Source organism: Hyperolius riggenbachi, chromosome 1 (assembly GCF_040937935.1).
Source record: "Hyperolius riggenbachi isolate aHypRig1 chromosome 1, aHypRig1.pri, whole genome shotgun sequence".
Lineage (NCBI taxonomy): Eukaryota > Metazoa > Chordata > Amphibia > Anura > Hyperoliidae > Hyperolius > Hyperolius riggenbachi.
In genome coordinates, this window is record NC_090646.1 from 566082446 (window position 1) to 566108265 (window position 25820).

At 43.4% G+C, this 25820-nt stretch overlaps 1 protein-coding gene across 8 annotated transcripts in view; it reads right to left on the reverse strand.

The window, feature by feature from the left end:
* The window catches only part of KIAA0825 (KIAA0825 ortholog), a 516601-nt gene that overhangs the window by 319900 nt on the left and 170881 nt on the right, over positions 1 to 25820 (reverse strand). For all 8 annotated transcript variants that reach the window (XM_068247538.1, XM_068247506.1, XM_068247507.1 and 5 more), the window contains 2 exons: positions 22551 to 22690; positions 5199 to 5396 (listed from right to left, as the gene is read on the reverse strand). In XM_068247538.1, coding sequence (XP_068103639.1) covers positions 5199 to 5396; positions 22551 to 22690 — 338 coding nt within the window. The remainder of the gene's footprint in view (positions 1 to 5198; positions 5397 to 22550; positions 22691 to 25820) is intronic.

Here is a 25820-nt window from a genome sequence, read left to right on the forward strand (position 1 = left end):
CAGTGATAAATTACAATATAATAAGAGCAGTATTAGTATTTTACACGGCCAAAGGCACACAAAACTAACTTGACATCAAGGCTAGATTTATACTTTTTCCACCCCTAGGCCAAGTATGTTGGGTCTCCACTTCCATATGCAGCAGCAGCAGCACCCATCCTATTCCAGGTACAACCCCCTCTTCCATCTGTAACTTTCATGTACTGCCCTCTCTTTCATGTATAGCTCCCTTTGGCATCAGTTTCCCTATTTCTGTGTTGCTCCCCATTTCCAGTCTTCTCTTTCATATGTAGCATCCCCTCTTTCCTATCCAGGTGCCTCCTTGGGCTGCAGTTGCCCAAGGCCTGGGCCTTTTTAGAAATCTGCTAACCACTGGCACTCAGAAATGCTTCTTTGTCGAATGCTTAGGAGAAGACACATGCCCCAGTGAATTATGCTGAGGTGAATATGGTAGCTTCCAGCTAGGGATCTATAGGTTTTTTTTTTAATTTGTGTCATGGATTTGAGATTTGGCGGATGTGGCGGATGCCTCTGCGCATAAAAAAAAGTCTCTGGATCTGGGCAGATGACCATCATCTGATGTCTGTAGGTATAGTATATACATAATCACCTACACTCGTTGACATGCATATTTACCCACCTTAGCAGTATGGACGAGCTCAGCTCGTCCATTACTGCCGCGGTGGATAACTCAGCCCCTGGTTGGTCTTTTTTTTACAATTTTTTTTAAAAAACACGCAGCTAGCGCTTTGCTAGCTGCATGTTTAATTCGACTGCCGCCGCTCACCGTCGAACCGCTGCTACGCCCCCGCGAAAGAGGCCCCCTCAGACCCTGAGCGCAGCCTGGCCAATCACCGCCAGGCTGCGATATGGGGTGGATCGGGACTCCCCCTGATGTCATGACGTCGATGACGTCATTCCGATCGTCGCCATGGCATTGAGGGAAGCCCTAACAGGAAATCCCGTTCAGAGCGGGATTTCCTGTTTGGTATGATTGCCGGCGGCGATCAGAGGGGTGGGCGGGATGGCGCAGGGAGGAGGGAATCATGTAGCTAGCGCTAGGATAAAAAAAAAATAGGTTAAAAAAAACAACTCGCACCCGAGCGCCGCAAAAAAATTGAACGCCATGGTGGTTAACTGACTCCATTGGAGATCAAATTACTAGTTCATGCCACCAATACACCTGTGTATTTTTAACTAAAACATGCTAGGCTTGTAGTGTAAAATACCCCTACTGAGAACAATGGAGTTTAGATTGTCACAGTATTTTGCAAGAGTCAGGGGTGTAACAATACCCCCTGTGCCCCCCCCCCTCCTCCTCCTCATTCTCCCACCAGCATGCAGAGTAACAGGTCTCCTCCATACTTGGTAGCCACACACTCTCTGCTGCCATGCTGCCATTCAAGCTCCCGATCACATGACCAATGCAAGTAACGTGACCAGGAGCCAGCGGAAGGCAGCAGAGAGTGTGTGGCTGTGAAGAATGTTAGAGATCCGTAGCTCTGGAGCAGGTAAATATACCACTCCCTTAACTATTCTGCATGGGGGAGAGGTGTGTTTGTGTTTGTGTGCGAGGGGTGTCTTTTAAATATATATTTGTCCCTATATTGGCTTGCAGATGGGGGGGGGTCTCAGTTGTCGAGGGGCATGCGGACCTAGGGGGCACCATGGTATCTTTTTGCAAGGGGGGCGGACCGGTTATTCTAGATACACATCTAGCTAGTGTCCTTTTTCTGACAAAGTCTATTTTTAGTACTAAACTAAGCAAACAAGCAAATATGAAAAACAAGCGCTGGACAATTCATAGAAAAACAAATGTTTGCTTTCCTAAAACAGAAAGAATTTGCGATAATTCAGGTTGGAGTGAGCTTGAGATGTCTCCCAGAGCAACACTGCTGGATATATGCAAATTAACCATTGTTACCCTTAGAAGCTAAACACACCTCCAGAACCGCTGGAATGCAGTGATGTGTCAGCTTGTTAGTTTGTACAGAGCCATAATAATCCAACATGCATACAGACTGTTTCGGATTGTTTGATCCTCATCAGTGCATGGCATGGATTAATTTGGCTCTATGCAGTAGGGCTTGTAACACCGAGAGGTACAGACTAACCAGCAAGCTCATGGTGACCCAGAACTCATTGGAGTGTGTAAGGGACTACAATGGTCCTAAAAGCCCCCTTACTAAGATGTTAAGAAAAACAAAAGTTTGCTTTCCTAAATTACAATTCATGTAACAGTGTACAGTCTTAGAAAGTTTTCATTTAGATGGGACAGGGTTAATAATGGCATGATGACTGGAAAAAGCAACAGCTTACAATACTTCATTTCTTTTTTGACATAACTGTGTGATTTGCTATATCAGAGAGCTGAAAATAACACATCCATCTGTAGAGCATCACACAGATTGGTTGTCTACACCAAACTCCTAAAATATACTCGGATTATGATGTTACATTTTTTTTTGACTAGATAACTAAATATGCTCATATTTTGGTGTTCCCATAAGTTGTGCGGTTTGTAAAACAATCAGTATATGTGCCAGCCCTAAAAGAACAGCTATTACTTCAGTTCTGTGAGAGGGTTTTCACATAGCATAGTGCATTCTGCTGAAGTTTAACACACTTCAAGCCATCTGCGTCTGCATCTCCAGTAAATGAGACAGTGTTTTATGTTCTTCCATCTCATCAAGTCCCATGTTTGACTCACAGTAAACTGGAGTTGCACTGCCTTCGCTTCTCCAGCTCTGTGACAGCTGCTGCATCTCAGCCCTACCCCGCTGATAGACTTGTTTCTGGCATGTGGATCGTATGCAGATGGGAATGCTGGTCATTTCAGCAGATATTCACACTTGTACTGTAACTCAACAGCAATCAGAGAACAAAAGTCTGGAGCCCCATGACAGAATATAAAGAGCCATCTCAGTGCTGGCCTAAATAAACAGAGAATCTGGCGTGTAGCATACAGTGAGGTAATTATTGTCACACAGTGCACAGATACAGTCCCTATACAGGCAGTCCTCTGCTTACAAACGAGTTACAATGTTTCTGAGGTACAAATAAAGTTGTCTTAATTTTCAAAATATACAATACTGGTTTTTATTAACTTTTTTGTTCAATGTTACAGTATTGTATAAACTCTTATAAGTAGTTTTAAACACTTTAAAGTGGTATGAAACTCAGCATTTCTTCTTAGTGCTAAAAGATTCTTTACAGCCAAAAAAGCTACTACCAGAAAAAAAAATGGTAGCAGAACAGCACTCAAACAGTTAAACACAGCACTTTCTTCTTCAGTGGGAAGTTTATGTCTGGTACACACCATGCAATTTCCCACCAGATTGACGGTCGAATCGTTTCTTTCTGACAGGTCCGATCTGATTTCTGATTTTTTTGGTTGGTATTCCGATCGTTTCTATACAAAATTGATCAGAAAAGTGTTTGTAAATCAGATTGGACCTGTTGGAAATAATCGATTCGACCCATCTATCTGACAGGAAATTACATGGTATGTACCAGGCATTAGAGACGATGCGGAAGTTGAGGAAGTAATTACATGATCTTGTTTGTTTCCTTATCTATCACTATTAGTGACTGTTGTTGGCTGTGTTGGCATTCTCACTGGATACATTATAATATATAAATGTTATGTCAGAGTTTAATGTCACTTTGAAAGCACATTGATAAAAAACAAAACAAAAAAAAACGGGGTCGATTCATGATTACTAATGCGCTGACACGGTGCAAATTAGCTTGACTAAATGATCCCGACGGCACTCTACGCACGCTAGTGGCCGCGTATCGTGCATACCTAAGCAACAGCCGCTACTTTTAATTGCCGCACGCTAGTGACATATCACTTCCACTATACTTCACTAGTGTGGCCGCCGCTACTACGTTAATTAATGTAGTAGTGGTCGCACTGGTGAAGTATCGCGGTAGCGATACGTCGATACCATGCGGCAATTAAAAGTATTGGCTATTGCTTAGGAACACACACTACGCTTCCACTAGCGCGTGTTTCGTTCCGGGGGGAAGTCGCAAGTCCGAAGTCAAGTTGCACACGGAAGAGATTGCTCGTGCTGTGTCAGCGCGTTAGTAATCCTGAATCAACCCCATTGTTTATACTGTATGTCTAAATCCAGAGTTGACCGAAAGTAAATCATTTATGCGCGTTTCACCATGTTTACCGCAGCACTCAACTTACATACTAATGCAACTTACAATCTCCTGGAATGGAGACTGTTGTAAGTAGGGGACCACCTGTATTGTATTCTTTTTTTTCCAGTTACTTTTGAGGTGATTGCTCATGATATGATGGTGTCACTTGTTTGATTTGGGGTGGGGTTATGGGATTTTTGTCTTCTATAAAGTGATAGATATCTGTTTGCATGTATACCACACGCCTTGAGAAAGGGGGACCCTGTGAGGCCTCCAAAATAATTGTTGGTACTTTTTGTGGATTACTGCACATTAATAAAAGTGCGTTACATCTAACTACGGCTGGTGTGCTGATGAACTGTGTTCAATTTCAGGAGTGATACTTGAAATCCAATGCCGGTATACAGACACTCCAATTAACCTTTTTTAAAAAAAAAAACATCAGTTTCATAAGAGTTGGAATGATATTTACAAATAAACTTTTCCTGTTCAAATGTAGCATGGCATGATGTATATTTTCACAGTTTGAAAGCTTTGGAAAGGCCAAACTAGCCCCACACAAAATTGACTGTTGAGGACACCCCCCCCCCCCCCCCCCCCCAGCAACCTTGCTTTTTCTGACTGTTGTTTCTGGAGTGTCACACATTTGGATAGTCAGAGTTCCCAGCCACTAGCACTAGACAGCACTCACCACCTCTGATGAACCAAGCTACAGGCTAGTGATTTGTCCTGTTGCTATGGTAGAGGGCATAGTGCAGGACACAGCAGTCTAGGTTGGGTGGGTAAAGTACGGGAACAATGGACTGGGCCTCTACTTGGCTGAGACAGTACGGTACTTTGGATCTATCAGGGATGCATCAGTGTCACTGTACATATACAAAATTCTCAGCAGAGGCAGCCACAACCGTTGTCTTGGCCAGGAAACATCTAGCATCTTATCCCATCATGTCACAGGTCAGTCCAGATTCCCTTTAAAAGCAAAGGTTGCAGATATTCATGACCTTGACCTAAATCAGAGTAAAACTAAGACTGTATTATACCTGTCTGGTCACACAGACACTCCCAGAGTTGCTCCTGATCCATATATTGCTCCAGCAGAATAGTTAAAGACCGAGGAGAATGAGAACAGTAGCAGAAGACTGACAGAATCACTTGTGTTAAATCTGTGTCTTTCTCATGGTTAGCTTCCATCATTATAAATTCATAATCACTTGATTCAAGAGGTTCAGTCTTGTTTACTGAAGAAAAAAAAGAAAAAGAAAAACAATCATATCAATGAGACCTTCTAATTAAAAGCTCATTTTAGAACAGATCTTTACAGCAGGTCTGTACGGTTAATAGAAAGTAAACAATAATTATAGCTAGAAACAGAAATACATGTGACATTAGACACATGCAAGGAAGAATCTGAATGTCTGATGAGCAACAGAAACGTTTCTCCTTTCAGATATTTCAATTACAAGTCATAAAGCCTATTCATAATGCAAACTTGCATATGTAAGTCACAAAAACAGTGCATGTTAGTAAGGGATAAGTCATTTCCTCTGCTCTACTCCTTTCTTCATTGTTCACCAAGTGGTACCATGTCATCCAGGCAGGTTCTACCCAACAGAAAGCAACACTTTTTTTTCTTAATGCTATTAAATTGACAAAGCACCTTCTGATCCCAAGAATCATTTTGTCACTTTGACTTTGGTCTTGCTTTAAAAAAGGAAACCAGAACTCATGAGAAATATCTTCATTTATAGAAATTAAGAACCACTTCTCACCCTGCTACGGTACATCTACGTCATTTATGGAGCCTCCGTGGGCTTCAGAAGATAGATCTACTGGAGCTGCATAAATGAGCACAGTCCACGTGCTAGCTCATGTCTAAACTCATTACCCTAACCCTAAATACGCTAACCAGTGAGCCCTTCCCTGGGATCCAATCTACTCTCCATATGTAGCCAGATGTGCCCCCAGTGTTAGGAAGCATGCTGGGGTAAGTACCTTCTACCTACAACAGGTAGGTAGGTAAGTACCTTCTACCTACAACAGGTAGGTAGGTATATGCAGTACTGGGTATTACAATGTGCACCTGTCACACGCACAGGTAGTCACTGAATGTGCTGGGCCTGGCTGGCAGTGGCACACACACAGTATGAATTAACAAGGCTGACACACCGAAAAAAAAATAGATCACAAGAACAAGATTAACTCTCAAAAGAGCTGTTGTGGGGTGCTATTTTAGCAATAAGAATCAGCAAGGAGCAAGCTAAGAAGCCTACAAGAGCCTAACTAATCTTTCCCTGTGAGAGTCTGCAGCAGCTGTCCCTTCTCTATTTACTGCAGGCACATGAGTGAGTAAAATGGCCGGCAGTGCCTTCCTTTTATAAGGGAGGGAGTGGCTCCAGGAGGGAGTGTAGCCTGATTGGCTACAATGTTCTTGCTGACTGTGATGTAGAGGGTCAAAGTTGACCCTAATGGTGCATTATGGGGGCAAACCGAACTTCCGGAAAAGTTTGCGGTTCTCTGCGATTGTGAACTCCCGGAAGGTCGCCGGGAACAGTTCGCCGGTGAACTGTTCGGGCCATCTCTATTGTACAGCTGATAAATTGTTGAAGGAAAAAAAAAGGGGGGTATAAACTACAAATATTATTCCTGCTTAGTACACATCCCAGTGAAACATCATGGGGTTCTACTTAAAACACAAAAAGTCATTTGCTAGCCTTTAACTACGTAATGACTGCCTCATGCCAATGGGCATGACCGCGGCGGCAGCCCCAGGACCGCCTAACGCCAATTGGTGTCAAGTCCTGGGGCCTGCTACTGCAGTGGATGCGCGCATCTCCGCTTAGGAGACGGGGCTCCGCCCCGCCTTCAGTCTCACAGCGTCTTTTTACATAGTACAGCGCTGCAATCCAAGGCGCGTGTGACATGACTGTCCCCTCCATAGGCTGGGGAGTTATCGGCTGTCTGGGGAGGAAGGGGGGCCAGTAAAAAAAAAAAATAGACATATTTATTAGAAAAATAATAACAAAAATATTTATTAAAAAGCAACAAACATCTGGGGGGCGATCAGAAAAAGGGGGGGGGTCACATGTGCGCTGAGTTGTGCGGCCCTGCAGCTTGGCCTTAAAGCTGCAGCGGCCTATTAAGCAAAAAATGGCCTGGTCTTTAGGGGGGTTTAGCACTGTCAGGGCCGGCGCTACCATAGAGGCAGGGGAGGCAGCTGCCCCAGGGCCCCAGAGCTTGTAGGGGCCCCCAATGGCTACAAGAGGGAAAAAAATTCAAATCGGCCTTATAGTTTTTGAGAAAATCGATTTTAAAGGAAAAAAAATACACATTTAAAAACCTGCCGACTTTAATGGTTAATAGCAAATCCACCTTAAGGCTGGTTTCACAGTGGGACGTTACAGGCGCACGTTAGAGCAGCCTGTAATGCAGCCCACAGCACAGCAATTAAAAATTAATGGGCTGTTCACAGTGCCCACGTTGCGTTACAGTGTAACGCTGCGCCATAATATAACGTACTGCATGCAGTACTTTGTAAGCGGCAGAGCCGCGTTAGACTGCTTGCACATGCTCAGTAACGTTGGGGAGGAGCGGAGAGCTGCCCGGCACATGGCTAATTAATATTCACTGCACTCAGTGACGTGGGCAGTGTTTCCTTCCTGGAGCGGCCGCTCTGTGCGGCGATTGGCCGGCGGGACCACGTGATGCCGCATGCGTCCAAGAGTACGCATCACGGCATCACGGACACCAGAGTGAGCTGCACAACGCGGCTCACTCCGACGTCCAAAGCAGGGAGCACCAGGCGTTACGTTAGGGGCACATTATGCGACCATAACGTCCCCTAAAACGCAACGTCCTGGTGTGAAACCCTAAATTTGCAGGATATGTTAAGGAGATCATTAGGAATAAGAGGAAAAAACAATTTTTCAAAAAGACCTTATAGTTTTTGAGAAAATCGATTTTAAAATTTCGAAGTAAAAAAGTATACTTTTAAATGCGGTAAATGTCACTTTTAGTAGCAAACCTAACGGTAGTGTAATTTTACATGCATTAAACGAAAGCGCAAAAAATTTCCTGGCGGGGTTTCCAGGGGGTCTATACGCTGCCGCAGTGCTTTGGCCAGGGATCGCTATACAGCCGCAATATGGCTGTATGAAGATCCCTGGCATTTTTTTCTATTTTCCCAATTTTTTTTTTTATGTTTAGAGTGTGGGAATTTTTTTTTTAAATGATGTGGGGTCCCCCATCCTGAAACTTTTTAACCCCTTGTCCCCCATGCAGGCTGGGGTAGCCAGAAGGTGGAGCTCTGACCGATTGGATCTTCACACCCTGACTATACCAGCTGCAAAAAAGGTCCCTTAATGCCGATTTTTGTTCCAGGGTATCTGTTGGGGGGGGCCCCCAGGTTTATTTTGCCCTGGGGCCCCATTGTTGCTTAAACCGGCCCTGAGCACTGTAGTTCTCAAGTGGTTAAAGTAAAATTATGTCAAAAGTCCTGTGCAACAATGAAACATTTCACATTCTGCTGCTTTATAACTGCTCAATTTTTGGCTCTAATGTTATTTCTCATTGCTCTGAAATTGTTTCTAACATGTGTAAGGAGCGGTGAGAGTCATGGGCCCGATCCAATTCACTTTTTCTCTTACGTTTTCTACTAGATCATATTTTCACATGATAAATAAGCAAGAAAATAGAATTATTTGACAATACTTTTTCAACTTCTTTTGGCACTTTTTAAATTGCTGAGTGCTGAAAAATTACATTAAACAGAAAAAAAAATATCTCACAGGAGAAACTGGTTCCTATTCAATTAACTTATTCTCCTGTGTTTTCTTCTAGGTGATATTTTCACACAATGTAAAAAATGCCTTTTAAGCCCCTGGCAAGGAAGAGAATACTCAGAATAATTTGATAAATTAATATTTATATTAATAAATTATCTCCTAGGAGGAAACTTAGTAGAAAAGGTGAATTGAATAAGAGCAATTGGGATAGTTGAAAATCAACACTGCAAAAATGAAAGTTGGGAGCGGAACAGTTGTTCCCATATAAATGGCGGACATTCAATCTAGGGCACTACATACCCCAACAAAAAAATGTACAACATCAAGCAAGCCCTTATTATCACACATCTGTGCATGAATTACGGTAAACTTATTGAGCACATTATATAACAGTGCAGGTTTGTTAACTGCAATGGTGTAAAAAAAAAATCGAATATATTATTAAGTGCCTAAATGGAGGAAGCTACACTGCAATGCAGCAGCATTTATTGGAAAAGGATGGACCCCTTGCCTGAGAAGAGGACGTATACCTGCCCAGATACATACATCTGAAGGGTAAGGTGCATGGACACAAAATAAATAATTAAAGGGAACTCGAGGTGAGAGGGATATGGAGGCTGACATGTTTATTACCTTTTAAACAATGCAGACTGCCTGTCTTTCCTGCAGATCCTCTGACTCTATTACTTGAAGCTTTAGACCCTGAACAAGCATGCAGATCAGATGTCTATGACAAATCTGACAAGATCAGCTGCATGCTTGTTTCAGGTGTGTGAATTAGACCCTACTGACCAGAAAGATCAGCAGGTCTGCCAGGAGGAGCATACAAAGGCGGCTGGAAATATGGGCACAGGGTGAAGCCAAAAAATGTCTCACCCAACTCCTGCTAAAGTCTGTGTTAATTACTATTTCCCCCTCCAGGCCACCATGGATACGGACTACTGATGGCAGCCGAATCACGCTGTTTTTATAGTAATTTTGGATCCTTCTTTTGAAAGCACCCAAATTACTGTCTGAGCACCGCTTTAGCCGTAATTCACCTTACAGCCTATGTCGGCGCATGGTGCGCCCAAATTTCCTGGTGCCGTTTTGTTCTGTTTCGCCACACAACTGGTATTGTTTAATGGGAAATAAATATGGCAGCTTCCATAGGTCTCACACCTCCTGTTCCTTTGAAATGAAAGTGCATTATTAATGTTGCCACAGTATGGAGGACATGTGCACCATATTCACCGACATTATTTTGGTGTACCATGTTATGTATGAAAAAAATCAATTACAATTACATTTATACTTAAATTAAAAAAAACTAATGAAATAATACATTCAGGTACTCCACAGTATGATGCCTTTGGAATATTTTAGGTATATTATTGTAACCTTAGCACACAGATTCTTTGTTTAGTCATTATGGTTCCCAGGGGCCTCCAGTATATTACTATTTAACAGTAGGCGACATCTAATCCCATACATACGCTTGCCGCAAGAATTCACACATCTGGAAATTCATGTAAAAATATAAAATATGCACAGCACAGAAAGGTTCTCCAGGAAAAGTGTATCAGTTTTCTTCAGGGCACTTTGTTCTCTGAGTTTAAGTACACAATGTCATTTGAAGGCACATATTCTGCTGCCGCTCAAGGACCTGGCCAGTCAATAGATTTATGCTTTCTGTCATTTTATCTGTGTGATAATTAAAGCAGCTAGCAGAATTCAATACAGGAGAGCACTAGGGTAGTAATGTGATCTTGATCAAACATTTGTCAGTCTTTGTAGACGATGACAGCTATTTGAATAGGTAAGTGAATGGAGCTCAGTGGTGAATATGAGCTACGACAGAATTTGAAGCATTGTTGTACTTCTGACAATGTTAGGCCACTTTACAATGACAGAGCTAAATTACTTTTTATAGGAGAAGGTTCTCTTACTAAGGCACTGTACAAATCACTTTATAAAAACGTTATAAATCCTGCACACAAACACAAAGGTTTCTATGAAGCTGTGCAGGCAGATGTCTGTATTGACATGGAACCAAGAGAGGCAATAACTATTAGCAACCTATGGAGGCAAGACTGGTGGAAACTTTCAACTAAGTCACTAGAATTTTTTTTTTATATATACCGGTACTTTTTAAATGGAATTTACATTTTATTTTGTAAACTTGCTTACTTTTTACCCCATTTATTTTAAAAAGGATTTATCGCAGTTGTTCTTATTGGTGGCTTAATCTTTGTGTGAATAATTGCATATTGGGTATGGCTAGGTCTTAAAGGGACACTTAACCTCCTTGGCGGTAACCCCGTGTGTGACACGGGGTAAGCCGCCGGAGGGTGCCGCTCAGGCCCTGCTGGGCCGATTTTAATAATTTTTTTTTTGCTGGACGCAGCTAGCACTTTGCTAGCTGCGCCAGCACTCTGATCGCCGCCGGCCCCTTTGCGATCGCCGCTATCTGCTGCGGCGCGGGCCCCCCCCCCCCCCCTCCAGACCCCAGCGCTGCCTGGCCAATCAGTGCCAGGCAGCGCCGAGGGGTGGCCCGGGACTCCCAATGACGTCCCGACGTCAGTGACGTCGGTGACGTCATCCCGCCCCGTCGCCATGGCGACGGGGGAAGCCCTCCAGGAAATCCCGTTCTATGAACGGGATTTCCTGATCGGAGATCGCCGAAGGCGATCGAAGCGGGCGGGGGGGTGCCGCTCAGCAGCGGCTATCATGTAGCGAGCCCTCGGCTCGCTACATGATTAAAAAAAAAATTTTTTTAAAAAAACCTGCTGCGCTCCCTCCTGGCGGTATTTTTCATACCGCCAAGGAGGTTAAGTCAAAAAAAAAAAAAAAATAGTTTTACTCACATGGGGCTTCCAATAGCCCCCTGCAGCTGTCCGGTGCCCTTGCCGTCTCCCTCCGATCCTCCTGGCCCCGCCGCCAGCCACTTCCTGTTTTGGTGATCGGAGCTGACAGGCTGGGGACGGGAGTGATTCTTCGCGTTCCTGGCCACAATAGCGCCATCTATGCTGCTATAGCATATATCATATACCATATAGCAGCATAAAGGGTGCTAATGTGTCTGGGAACGCGAAGAATCACTCGCGTCCCCAGCCTGTCAGCTCCTGTCACCGAAACAGGAAGTGGCTGCCGGCGGGGCCAGGAGGATCGGAGGGAGACGGCGAGGGCACGGACAGCTGCAGGGGGCTATTGAAAGCCCTAGGTGAGTAAAACTCATTATTTTTGTTTGACTTAAGTGTCCCTTTAAAGTGTGCCAGAGCTGATGAAGGGTAAAGGTTTTGGGCAGTGGAGGGCGGCGGCGTGGGAGTGATCTGAGCTTATGGGGCTGGAGGAAGCTCCAGGTATGTATAAAACTTTTACCTTTCATCAGCTCTGGTTTCCTTTAAGGTACGTACACACGTCCAACTTTTTAGACCAACTTGTTGTCTTAACTTTTGAACATCTGACGTTGTTTGAACGACAAATTGGAAGTGTGTACGCGTTGTCGAGTGACTGATAACAGCCGGTTTGCCCAATCTGCTTAGCAAATCCATTGCACAAACAGTTGTTCAAATGACTGTCAGACTAATAGTCGTTTGTTCAACTAATAGACGTTCAAAAATACATTTGTTTGATCAGCTGTTTAACCACTTGATGACCCAGCCTTTACCCCCCCTTTAGGACCAGCGCTGATTTCGCTGGGTGGGCTCTACAGCCCCCAGCACAGATCAAACACCAGGCAGAGCAACCAGATCGCCCCCCCTTTTTTCCCCACTAGGGGCATGATGTGCTGGGGGGGTCTGATTGCTCCTGCCTGCGTGTGGCTGGAGGGGGGGGGGGCACCTCAAAGCCCCCTCCACCGCAGGATTCCCCCTCTCCCTCTCCTCCCTTCCTTCCCCGGAGATCGGAGGCTACACAGGAACGGATCTGTCCTGTGCAGCCTCTAACAGGATCCTGCTTGTCATGTGACAGCGATCCCCGGCCGCTGATTGGCCAGGGATCGCTGATCTAGTACAACGCTGCTACTGTTAGTAGCGTTGTACAAATGTAAACAAAGTGGATTATTTCCGCTTGTGTTTACATTTAGCCTTCGAGACGCGATCGGCGGCCCGCAGGCTATTCACGGAGCCCCCGCCCGTGAAATGACAGGAAGCAGCCGCTCGCGCGAGCGGCTGTTTGTTGATTAATTAGCCTGCAGCCGGCGACGCAGATCTGCGTCGCTGATCCTGCAGCTGCCACTTTGCCGACGCGCGTTATGAGTGCGCGGTCGGCAAGTGGTTAATCTAGTCCATTGTTCTATCCAGTCCATTGTCCATTATTAAGTTGGTTAAATGACATGTAAATTAGCTAAATTAGCATCTCAATGTTCATTGTGTACATGAGATTTGAACAACTTGTTGTTTGCACTTCAAGTTGTTTAAACGACAATCAGGTGTAAAGTTGGATGTATGTACACATCTTTAGGCATTAATGTTAGCAGTAGGTATGAAAGACTATATATAGGTATGACAGACTATTTGATTAGTGTATGGGGCACTGATATATATATTAGGCAGGTGCATAAATTTGGCCACTGTTGTAATGATTCCAAAACTTTTAGAACTAATTATTGGAACTCAAATTGGCTTGGTAAGCTCAGTGACCCCTGACCTACATACACAGGTGAATCCAAGTATGAAAAAGAGTATTTAAGGGGGTCAATTGCAAGTTTCCCTCCTCTTTTAAGTTTCTCTGAAGAGTAGCAACTAGCAACATGGGGGTCTCAAGACAACTCTCAAATGACCTAAAGATAAAGACTGTTCACCGTCATGGTTTAGGGGAAGGATACAGAAAGCTGTCACAGAGATTTCAGCTGTCTGTTTCCACAGTTAGGAAACAAAACTTGCAATTGACCCCCTTAAATACTCTTTCTCATACTTGAATTCACCTGTGTATGTAGGTCTCTAAATATACTAGTCGGCAATTAAGAATACATTTAACCACTTAAGGACTGCAGTCATAAAACCCCTTAAGGACCAGAGCCTTTTTTTCCATTCGGACCACTGCAGCTTTCACGGTTTATTGCTCAGTCATACAACCTACCACCTAAATGAATTTTACCTCCTTTTCTTGTCACTAATACAGCTTTCTTTTGGTGCTATTTGATTGCTGCTGCGAGTTTTACTTTTTATTATATTCATCAAAAAAGACATGAATTTTGTCAAAAAAATGACTTTTTTAACTTTCTGTGCTGACATTTTTCAAATAAAGTAAAATTTCCTATACATTTGAGCGCGAAAGTTATTCTGCTACATGTCTTTGATAAAAAAAAAACCATTCAGTGCATATTTATTGGATTGGGTAAAAGTTATAGCGTTTACAAACTATGGTGCAAAAAGTGAATTTTCCCATTTTCAAGCATCTCTGACTTTTCTGCGCACCTGTCAGGTTTCATGAGGGGCTAAAATTCCAGGATAGTACAAATACCCCCCAAATGACCCCATTTTGGAAAGAAGACATCCCAAAGTATTCAGTGAGAGGCATGGTGAGTTCATTGAAGATTTTATTTTTTGTCACAAGTTAGCGGAAAATGACACTTTGTGACAGGAAAAAAAAAAAAAAAAGTTTCCATTTCTTCTAACTTGCGACAAAAAAAAAATGAAATCTGCCACGGACTCACTATGCTCCTCTCTGAATACCTTGAAGTGTCTTCTTTCCAAAATGGGGTCATTTGTGGGGTGTGTTCACTGTCCTGGCATTTTGGGGGGTGCCTAATTGTAAGCACCCCTGTAAAGCCTAAAGATGCTCATTGGACTTTGGGCCCCTTAGCGCAGTTAGGCTGCAAAAAAGTGCCACACATGTGGTATTGGCCCCCCTTCCCCACCGTCCGCACAGCTCTCTCTCTTCTCTGCGCTGCTCCCCTCACCCGCCGGGAAAAAAAAAAAAAAAAAAAACCCCGCAGCTCAGCCAGGCGGAGGGCGCCCTTGGGGACCAGGCGCCCCGGGGCACTTGTCCTACCCCGACTCCCCCTAGCTCCGCGCCTGCCCCTTAGCGCACCTAGGTTGCAAAAAAGTGTCACACATGTGGTATCGCCGTACTCAGAAGAAGTAGTATAATGTGTTTTGGGGTGTATTTTTATACATACCCATGCTGGGTGGGAGAAATCTCTCTGTAAATGGACAATTGTGTGTAAAAAAAATCAAATAATTGTCATTTACAGAGATATTTCTCCCACCTAGCATCTGTATGTGTAAAAATACACCCCAAAACACATTATACTACTTCTCCTATGAGTTCATAGAAGATTTTATTTTTTGTCACAAGTTAGTGAAAAATGACACTTTGTGAAAAAAACTATAAAAATCCAATTTCCGCTAACTTTTGACAAAAAATAAAATCTTCTATGAACTCATCATACACCTAACAGAATACCTTGGGGTGTCATCTTTCTAGAATGGGGTCATTTGTGGGGTTCCAATACTGCCCTGGCATTTTAGGGCCCCTAAACCGTGAGGAGTAGTCTTGAACCCAAATGTCTCAAAATGACCTGTGAAATCCTAAAGGTACTCATTGGACTTTGGGCCCCTTAGCACAGTTAGGCTGCAAAAAAGTGTCACACATGTGGTATCGCCGTACTCAGAAGAAGTAGTATAATGTGTTTTGTGGTGTATTTTTACATATAACCATGCTGGGTGGGAGAAATATCTCTGTAAATGACACATTTTTTATTTTTTTTTACACACAATTGTCCATTTACAGAGAGATTTCTCCCACCCAGCATGGGTATGTGTAAAAATACACCACAAAACACATTACACTACTTCTCCTGAGTATGGCGATACTACATGTGTGACACTTTTTTGCAGCCTAGGTGCGCTAAGGGGCCCAACGTCCTATTCACAGGTCATTTTGAGGCATTTGTTTTCTAGACTACTCCCCACGGTTTAGGGCCCCTAAAATGCCAGGGCAGTATAGGAACCCCACAAGTGACCCCATTTTAGAAAGAAGACACCCCAAGGTATTCCGTTAGGGGTATGGTGAGTTCATAGAAGATTTTATTTTTTGTCACAAGTTAGTGAAAAATGACACTTTGTGAAAAAAACAATAAAAATCCAATTTCCGCTAACTTTTGACAAAAAATAAAATCTTCTATGAACTCATCATACACCTAACAGAATACCTTGGGGTGTCTTCTTTCTAAAATGGGGTCACTTGTGGGGTTCCTATACTGCCCTGGCATTTTACGGGCCCAAAACTGTGAGTAGTCTGGAAACCAAATTTCTCAAAATGACTGTTCAGGGGTATAAGCATCTGCAAATTTTGATGACAGGTGGTCTATGAGGGGGCAAATTTTGTGGAAACGGTCATAAGCAGGGTGGCCTCTTAGATGACAGGATGTATTGGGCCTGATCTGATGGATAGGAGTGCTAGGGGGGTGACAGGAGGTGATTGATGGGTGTCTCAGGGGGAGGTTAGAGGGGAAAATAGATGCAATCAATGCACTGGGGAGGTGATCGGAAGGGAGTCTGAGGGGGATCTGAGGGTTTGGCCGAGTGATCAGGAGCCCACACGGGGCAAATTAGGGCCTGATCTGATGGGTAGGTGTGCTAGGGGGTGACAGGAGGTGATTTATGAGTGTCTCAAGGTGTGATTAGAGGGGGGAAATAGATGCAAGCAATGCACTAGCGAGGTGATCAGGGCTGGGGTCTGAGGGCGTTCTGAGGTGTGGGCGGGTGATTGGGTGCCCGCAAGGGGCAGATTAGGGTCTAATCTGATGGGTAACAGTGACAGGTGGTGATAGGGGGTGATTGATGGGTAATTAGTGGGTGTTTAGAGGAAAGAAGAGATGTAAACACTGCACTTGGGAGGTGATCTGATGTCGGATCTGCGGGCGATCTATTGGTGTGGGTGGGTGATCAGATTGCCCGCAAGGGGCAGGTTAGGGGCTGATTGATGGGTGGCAGTGACAGGGGGTGATTGATGGGTGACAGGGGGTGATTGATGGGTGATTGACAGGTGATCAGTGGGTTATTACAGGGAATAACAGATGTAAATATTGCACTGGCGAATTGATAAGGCGGGGGTCTGAGGGCAATCTGAGTGTGTGGGCGGGTGATTGGGTGCCCGCAAGGGTCTAATCTGATGGGTAACAGTGACAGGTGGTGATAGGGGGTGATTGATGGGTGATTGATGGGTAATTAGTGGGTGTTTAGAGGAGAGAATAGATGTAAACAATGGATTTGGGAGGTGATCTGATGTCGGATCTGCGGGCGATCTATTGGTGTGGGTGGGTGATCAGATTGCCCGCAAGGGGCAAGTTAGGGGCTGATTGATGGGTGGCAGTGACAGGGGGTGATTGATGGGTGGCAGTGACAGGGGGTGATTGACAGGTGATCAGTGGGTTATTACAGGGAAGAACGGATGTAAATAATGCACTGGCGAATCAATAAGGGGGGGTTTGAGGGCAATCTGAGCGTGTGGGCAGGTGATTGGGTGCCCGCAAGGGTCTAATCTGATGGGTAAAAGTGACAGGTGGTGATAGGGGGTGATTGATGGGTGATTGATGGGTAATTAGTGGGTGTTTAGAGGAGAGAATAGATGTAAACAATGGATTTGGGAGGTGATCTGATGTCGGATCTGCGGGCGATCTATTGGTGTGGGTGGGTGATCAGATTGCCCGCAAGGGGCAGGTTAGGGGCTGATTGATGGGTGGCAGTGACAGGGGGTGATTGACGGGTGATTGACAGGTGATTGACAGGTGATCAGGGGGGATAGATGCATACAGTACACAGGGGGGGGGGGGGGTCTGGGGGGGTCTGGGGAGAATCTGAGGGGTGGGGGGGTGATCAGGAGGGAGCAGGGGGCAGTTTAGGGACTAAAAAAAAATAGCGTTGACAGATAGTGACAGGGAGTGATTGATGGGTGATTAGGGGGGTGATTGTGTGCAAACGGTGGTCTGGGGGTGGGCAGGGGGGGGTCTGAGGGGTACTGTGGGCGATCAGGGGGCAGGGGGGGGCAGATCAGTGTGTTTGGGTGCAGACTAGGGTGGCTGCAGCCTGCCCTGGTGGTCCCTCGGACACTGGGACCACCAGGGCAGGAGGCAGCCTGTATAATACACTTTGTAAACATTACAAAGCGTATTATACGCTTCCTATCCGGCGATCGTCGGGTTAACAACCCGCCGGCGCTTCCGATTGGCCGGCGGGTTGACGTCGCGGGTGGGCGGAGCCTATTGCCGGCGGATGCGCGCGCATCCCAGCGCGCGATCCCCGGCCAGAGAGTGCCCCAGGACCTGACGCCAATCTGCGTTACGTGGTCCTGGGGCTGCCACTTTGCCGCCGCCAATATGAAGTAGGCGGTCGGCAAGTGGTTAATTGAAGCTAATATCTTCAATTATTGCAACCAAGAACAATTTTGCTGTGAGTGTGTTTAGAGTGCAGAGGGTTAATTATTGTCTGTATGTAAATTCACCACTACTAGACAAAATATGTCTAGCAGGCCAGTCCCAATATGCCTAGCAGGCCAGTCCCAATATGTTTAGCAGACCAGCCCCAATATACCTAGCAGACAAGTCCCAATATACCGAGCAGGACAGTCTCAATGATAGACTGCTGTCTTGGATAACCCAGAAAAATCTTCCTAATGGCATCCTAAATCTAAACACATGAAAAACAATGACTCCGGAGAAATAACACAAACATTTACCTTTAGCTAAAATTGATTTTTAAACCTAAAACTATTCCTTAATGGGAAGTAATTTACATTGCAGATAAGTGGTGCTGCCTTGCTTCTCTATAAATCTAAATAAAATGCTGCATTTAGAGCTTTTGAAGCACGAAGAACTATCTGATTTGAGTAGAAGGCTAGGCAAGGACACACTCTGGCAAACCTCTCACTTTCCCTGACTTTGTGGGAAGAAAGTGACTTGCTTCTTGCTGACCAGCATGGACTGATCAATGCACCTTTCAGGCATATAACAGAGATGTATGTACTGTCTGAGACCTGATATTTTCATGTCTTTAGCAATGTCCTCAAGAACACGAGATTGGTAATGAGTCTGTAAGATCTCGCCGGATATGGCGGCGGAAGGCCAAGACCCACGCTGAGGTGCAAGCCTCTGGGTCTCGGAGAAGCTCTGACGTCAGTGGAGTGCAAGGCGCTCCTTCCTTATTGGCCAGGCGACAGACGTGTCCTCAGTACGCTCTCTGCCGCTGTAAACAGTAGCAGCATGTGCACCGCCGTGTCAGCTGACCTGCTGACACGCCGCAGTCTGATTGGTTATTTTGGATTCTGTTACCTTTTGATTGATTAGTGATAATATAAAAGAAAGGTGAGCGCCCTCAGTCTTCGCCCGTGATAGCCTATGCTGGGCTTGTAGCGGAGATTGTGCTCACACCAAGTGCCTTGTCTTGCTGCAGATATTCTGTCTCTTGACCAAGCTTCTTGCAGATCTGAAACTTTGTTGCTAACCCAGCTTGAACCTGACTACTCTTCTTCTGATCTTCTAGTATTGACCCAGCTTGTCCCTGACCCTGCATCTACTGGATTCCCTGTTGCCAAACCTCGGATTGTTGAATGACCTCGCATGAACGCTGCCTTCCCTGGTCCCGGCCTGCCTGACCTTGCATCTGCATTGTGATTATACTTTCGTCGGGATTGCCTCAGCCCATAGGCCTCAGCTGAATATTCAGTTATACTGTATCTGCAATTCCTTGATGTGTTTTTGGTGAAAGCTATATGCCAGGTTGTATGCTACATCTACCTGCAGGGTTGTGTAGTTTTTGTTAGGCAGGAGTGTACGCAGGTGTTAGGGCTGGGGTATAGGTCAGCAATATGAGCATACAGTCTGACCTATAGCTATTAGCCAGACAAGCCTGACAGAGTCTTCATTATGCATTTAAGGCTTACATACACTTCTCCTTTGCATTACATTATTATCTATGGGGGTGGGGCAGTTATGAGGGGGTGCTTCTTACTCTCCTCACTAGGTCACTAGATAGAGGACATGCTGCTTGGATAACCGTGATGTCACAGTGTGCTGTTACTCTATGAGCGGAAAGTGAAAGCTATTGGCAAAAGTCTTCATTGGCCATATGTAATTGTGTATGATCTTTTAATTATTATCGTAACCTATACTAAGTAGTGGAATCATAACTGAACACATATTGTTGGTTAAAGGAAACACCTGGAAAGAGCCAGTCAGTTTACTTTGGTAGTTGCCAAGTATATTGTACCCTGTTACATGTCTTAATACCCCACCCTAGTTATGCTGAGAATATTCTCTACTATTCTAAATCAGATTTTGGCCTCAGAGCTATTATTTTGCAGCCAAAACTTTTCTCTAGTACTTTTTAGTTAATCATTGGTTGCTAATTGTAATTGATAACTATTGCTTTGCTTTCATGATTGATTATATTTTTTAAACATAAGATGCTAGTGATTCATAAATCTGTGTCTTTGTGTTCTATGTTCAGTCAGGTATTTTTTTGGGGGGAAAGGAAGGTGACAGTATTACAACAGAAGTGTTTCAGGTCATGTAACTAATTCTTTTTTTTTAATTTTTTTTAACAGGGCTTTTAGCTGTAGCAGTTTTGTTTTGCTCAAAACAGGTAACATTTGAGCCCTCTATTAACCACTCTTTTTTTTTTTACAGTATAAACATTACATTTGTAGCTACAGTTGGTATTTAAAGCGGAATATAACCCTGCATTTCAACTTTGCTCTAAAACATTATTTACAGCATATTATATGCAACCAGCATTTTTTTTTTCACTAGACCAGCATTGGAAGGGTTACAAAGGGCTTTAAAGTTCCTGGAGATTTCTGCAGACGCATCCGAAGCTGACATAGATACATTTTGTTTACATAAATGTATCTAAATGTTGAATGTGACTCACTGTCTTTGACTGAGAAGGAGCTGAAGGACAGCCAAAGAGTGTGTAACATTTCTCAATAAATACATTTAACTAAATAGAATGTAACAATCTGAACTTCTGCATATCTCTCCACGGAACTTTAAACCTCTGTGTTTAACCCTTCCAATGCTGGTCTAGTAAAAAAAATGCTTTTTGCATATAATATGCTGTAAATAATGTTTTAGAGCAAAGTTGAAATGCAGGGTTATATTCCGCTTTGACTATAAAGAGCAGTCCTTATTGGATGTCCCATCATGGTGGGCATAGAGGGGTGTGTAAGGCTCAGAGAGGGACAGTGTAATAGTCTGCACTATTGCAATGATGGGTGGAAACTATTTGAATTATCTCTTATGGAAACAATTTTAATTCTTTAAACTCTTAATAAGCTATAATAGCTCCACATATTCAACAGGTTGTCTTAGTAGTTGATGTCTCTCTCTAAATAACTTCTTCAGAACAAGAAGAGATTACCATAGAAACAAACCTAAAGTAGTTATTTTTTAATAATTACCAATTGTGCATACAAAGAGGAACTCTTTTACACTTAGTTCATCTATTCCATTCATTATTTATCTAGTGCCAATATATTTTACACAGTGTTTTATATAGTAATTTAGACCACTCATTGGTTGCCAAAGAGCTAACAATCTAATGTCGCTAACAAGTTTTAGGGCCATGTTGGGGGGGGGGGGGGGATTATGTTAAATATTTTGGATTGTAAAGGGGAAGCAGAGCGCCAGAAGAAAACTACCCAAACATCCATTAGTTCCATGCATGCAAAAAATCCCTAGTGGAATGTGAGCCCATGACCATAGAGGTTCTATGTAAAGGTTGCTAGCCATTGTTGTTACAATACTCAAATATTCCAGTTTACCTGGCAACAATAGGAATAATCTATCTAAAGGGAACCCGAGGTGAGAGGCTGCCAAATGTATTTCCTTTTAAAGTGGAATATAACCCTGCATTTCAACTTTGCTCTAAAACATTATTTACAGCATATTATATGCAACCAGCATTTTTTTTACTAGACCAGCATTGGGAGGGTTACACACAGAGCTTTAAAGTTCCGTGGATAGAAATGGAGACGCACCTGAAGTTTAGATAGATACATTTAAGTAAACACAAAGTAACAAGTGGTGAATGTTACACACTCTCTGGCTGTCCTCCAGCTCCTGCACAGTCAGAGAGTGTGTGTCACATTCCACATGCAGGGTTATATTCCACTTTAAACAATACCAGTTGCCTGGCTATCCTGCTCATCTATTTGGCTGCAGTAGTGCTGTACAATAATAGAAACACCTGATCTGATGCATTCTTGTTCAGAGTCTATGGCTGAAAGTATGAGAGGCAGAGGATCAGCAAGGCAACCAGGCAACTGGTATTGCTTAAAATGAAATAAATATGGCAGTTTCCATATACCTCTCACTTGAGGTTCACTTTAAGACACAAGTGATCAGCTATATATAAAAGCTGCAAGAAATAAAAAAGGCCACCAACACAAAGACTGGCATAGATGCATAAGTACATGCAAAGCTAAGTAAAATGATAGAAGTACTTACAAGAATAACAAAATGAATGTTATCCTCTGTAAGTCATATGCATGAAGTGCATACTTTATATTTTAGATTACCAGTCCTTTAAAACAGATGTCATCATCTCCAACCATTGCTATGTACACATGTAAACACACACACACACATATACGTAGGGTAATATACGAAAAAGAAGTTGCACTTACTTGAGCCAGTCAGCAAAGTCCTAGCAATGAGACAATCAGGATGCAGCAGTGTTTGAAGCAGCAAGTTCCAATTACTGCATGGTTGGGATAAGAGCAGTTTCAGCTGACCCTGGTCTGCCATTTCTCCTGCTGATGGAGTTCTTTCAAAATGTAAGATAAAGGGAGAATAATGTAGTTAATTTATCTATGAAATGAATAGCCTTAAAGTGCAGATGTAATGCTAACTCATTTAAATGTCAATTCCTCCCAGATTACTCAGAAAATGCTTTCATGCTTGCTTACTTTAAAACTGCTCAGGGAAGGAATTACATTTAATCTCAAGTAGCTAAGAGCAAATTAACATTTGGTAGGCTGCCAGATATGTTACTGACACAAAGTAACTCCACTCAACCATTGTACAGAACCATGTAGTATGTTCTAAAAATTGCTCCTTTTTGTGCATGGATAAGTCTGCCTTTTCCAGGTTTTACCATAGTGTCATAATACCCAGGAGGTGTGCACAAATGAATTCATTTTGCTGCTGTAGATTGCAAGTCATTTTAGCAGACAAAAGGGTAATTTACTAAATAACATTCTGCAGTTTATTCAGGTGTGGACATGGTGGCTCTACAGCCTGTTCTTCTGCCTAAGGACACTGGATGGGAGACGTGGAGGGAGGAGCAGAACGAGTGCTTTATTTACAAGGTACCTGAAGTGACATTGATGAGCTATCCAGGTATGTACAGTCCCAATGCTAATTACAGCTAGCCTGTGTTTCTTTTTTTGCTGTAAGGGTTAAGAATCCAGGCCTATAAATCAAAGTTTCTCTGCAGTTAAACTGTAGGTTAGCTCCCATCGACATAATTAGGATTGTACAACATATCCAGATGCAGGAAACAGATAGCAATCTCAGCAGTTTAAGATTTGTCTGTATGGGAGCTGAATAACATGAGGGCAGGGAACACATTTGTCACTGCATTATTGCAGTCATTTTTTAGCTCATCCAATATTCAGTGATTGCATTTTCATTTACATTCTCTATGCACGATTTTATGTTTTTGTTCTGATTTTTTTTTTATTTTGCAGCCCAACACAATGTGTTTTTTAACACAGAGAAAAATACTAAAAATAGAACATGGTCAAATTCAAAAATTACCCCAATTGACTTTAAAGGTAACCTTAACTGATGTGACATGGTGGCAAGCATACAAATAACTATGTTGTGTTCCTTTTCTTTTTCTTTTTTTTTTTTACCTGAAAGAGTTAACATTCAGATATGCAACAGAAAGTTACTCTCCAGTCAGGACCTAGTTGAACTATGGTGTAACCCTTACTGATAAGGAATAACAGCCATAAACACTTTCCTGGCAGAAAATGGCACCTGAGAGCAGGGAATAGATAAAAAGGTCAATATTTCATATATTGGGACATATAAACACTATGGGCTCGATTCACAAAACAGTGCTAACTCAGCACGTGTTAAGGCTTTGCACATGCAAACTAGAGTTGCTAAGTAGTTTGCACAGGCAAAGCGGTTACTGATCGCGAGCTATGCTAGCGCAGGCACCGCGTCAGCACTCCGTTCGCGTTCCAAGTCAGTCGCTTCGCGAACCTTTGCGCATGCAAACGCTTGCATGCATATTAGCACGTGAAAAGGCACTTTGCACATGCTAAGGGGCTTTTCACTGGCATGCTAACACTTAGCACGCTTTAGTAAATCAAGCCCAATGTCGCTGAGCAGGGGTAAAACAATAAATCTATTTTTTTAAGTTTTTAAGCATAACATGAAACTGTGGGATATCTAGAAAAATAAAGGACATTTTAAGGAGTAGGAGGATTGAGAGAATTGTTTATATCATCAGTTTATTCTTAAGGTTCACTTTAATTACACCCAGCTGCAGCAATGTGTCCTGTCACACACCACTTACCGTAACTTTTCACTAGATAATTACTTTTTTTATAACTTGTACCTCTTGTGCACATTATTTATTGTATTAACTAAAATCAGCAATACTAACCATAATGCCCCTTTAAGGCAGAGTTTTACCGTTAAATACAAAGTAAGAGTATGAGACTCAACGAAAGTCTTATTTAGGAATAGGACTACAGACATAATTGTTTACTTTATGTCAAGCCTATGACTGTGTCCTTCAGCATCGTCAGCCTGCCCTTCAGCGATCTATCAACTTAGATGCTACTTGGCCAGATGATACTGGAATTCCTGCTGCAAGCTGCATCAGTGCATCTTATGCTCCTCCCCCTGAGACACACTTGGTTGCTCAGCGTAGAGCTTAGCAACTCATCTGTAAACTGATTGTGGGTAAATAACATTTATTGGAATTTACAGACTCTGAGCTAGCTTGCTGCAGAATTGTGTATAGAGAATGGAAATGTGGTGGGACTATGCCCAGCGTTATCTGTAACCTCGGCTAAAGGGGCCCATACACTCAGCCGATTTTCTGGCCGACCGATCGATCCCGTTCGATCGATCGATTGATCGTTTGCAAATCGGTTGGCCAATCGACCGATCGATGGCCGATTTCGATGGATTTCCATCGAACTGGCAGGGTGGAAAATTTAGGTCGATCTGATGAGATTGCTTATCAGTTTGCATTGGCCTTAATGGAAATCTGATGGCAAAAAAATGCCATCAGATCGAATTTCAATAGATTTCAAACTGAAATCTATTGGAATTCTATCCTGGTAAAAAATGTTCTAAAAACACATCAGATGCATTTCTTATCTATCTGCTGCCAATCTGATGAGTGTATGGGCACCTTTAAACTTAACTGGGTTTGCTGCATGCTTGCTTCAGGTGTGTGATTAAAACACTGCTGATGCATGAAAGATGAACAGGGCAGCTAGGCAACAGGTATTGTTGGAAAGGATATAAATATGTCAGCCTCCATATTCCTCTCAGGTCACTTGTCTTTTAAAAGATATGCAAGGCAAGTGAATTTGCAGAAACGGGGAAAGGGGGGGGGGGGGGGGTGTTTGGCATGTATGGGAAGCAGTCCTCATGCCCATAGTGGAGCACCCATGTGGTGGGGTGTCTTAGGGTTAGGCACCTCCAGGGGGCTCTTAGGGTTAGTCACCCTTTAGTGGAGTTAGGGTTAGGCATTAGTAGAGGGAGGGTTCTGTGTGAGAGTACGGTTAGGTTTAGCCATAGTAAAATATCGGTAAACAATACCAATATTTTACTGTCAGAATCCAGCAGCAGAATATAGCTAATTGTAGCAATATTCTACTAGTGGCAATCCCCTGTGCCTTTTTTTTATGTATGCGACATGC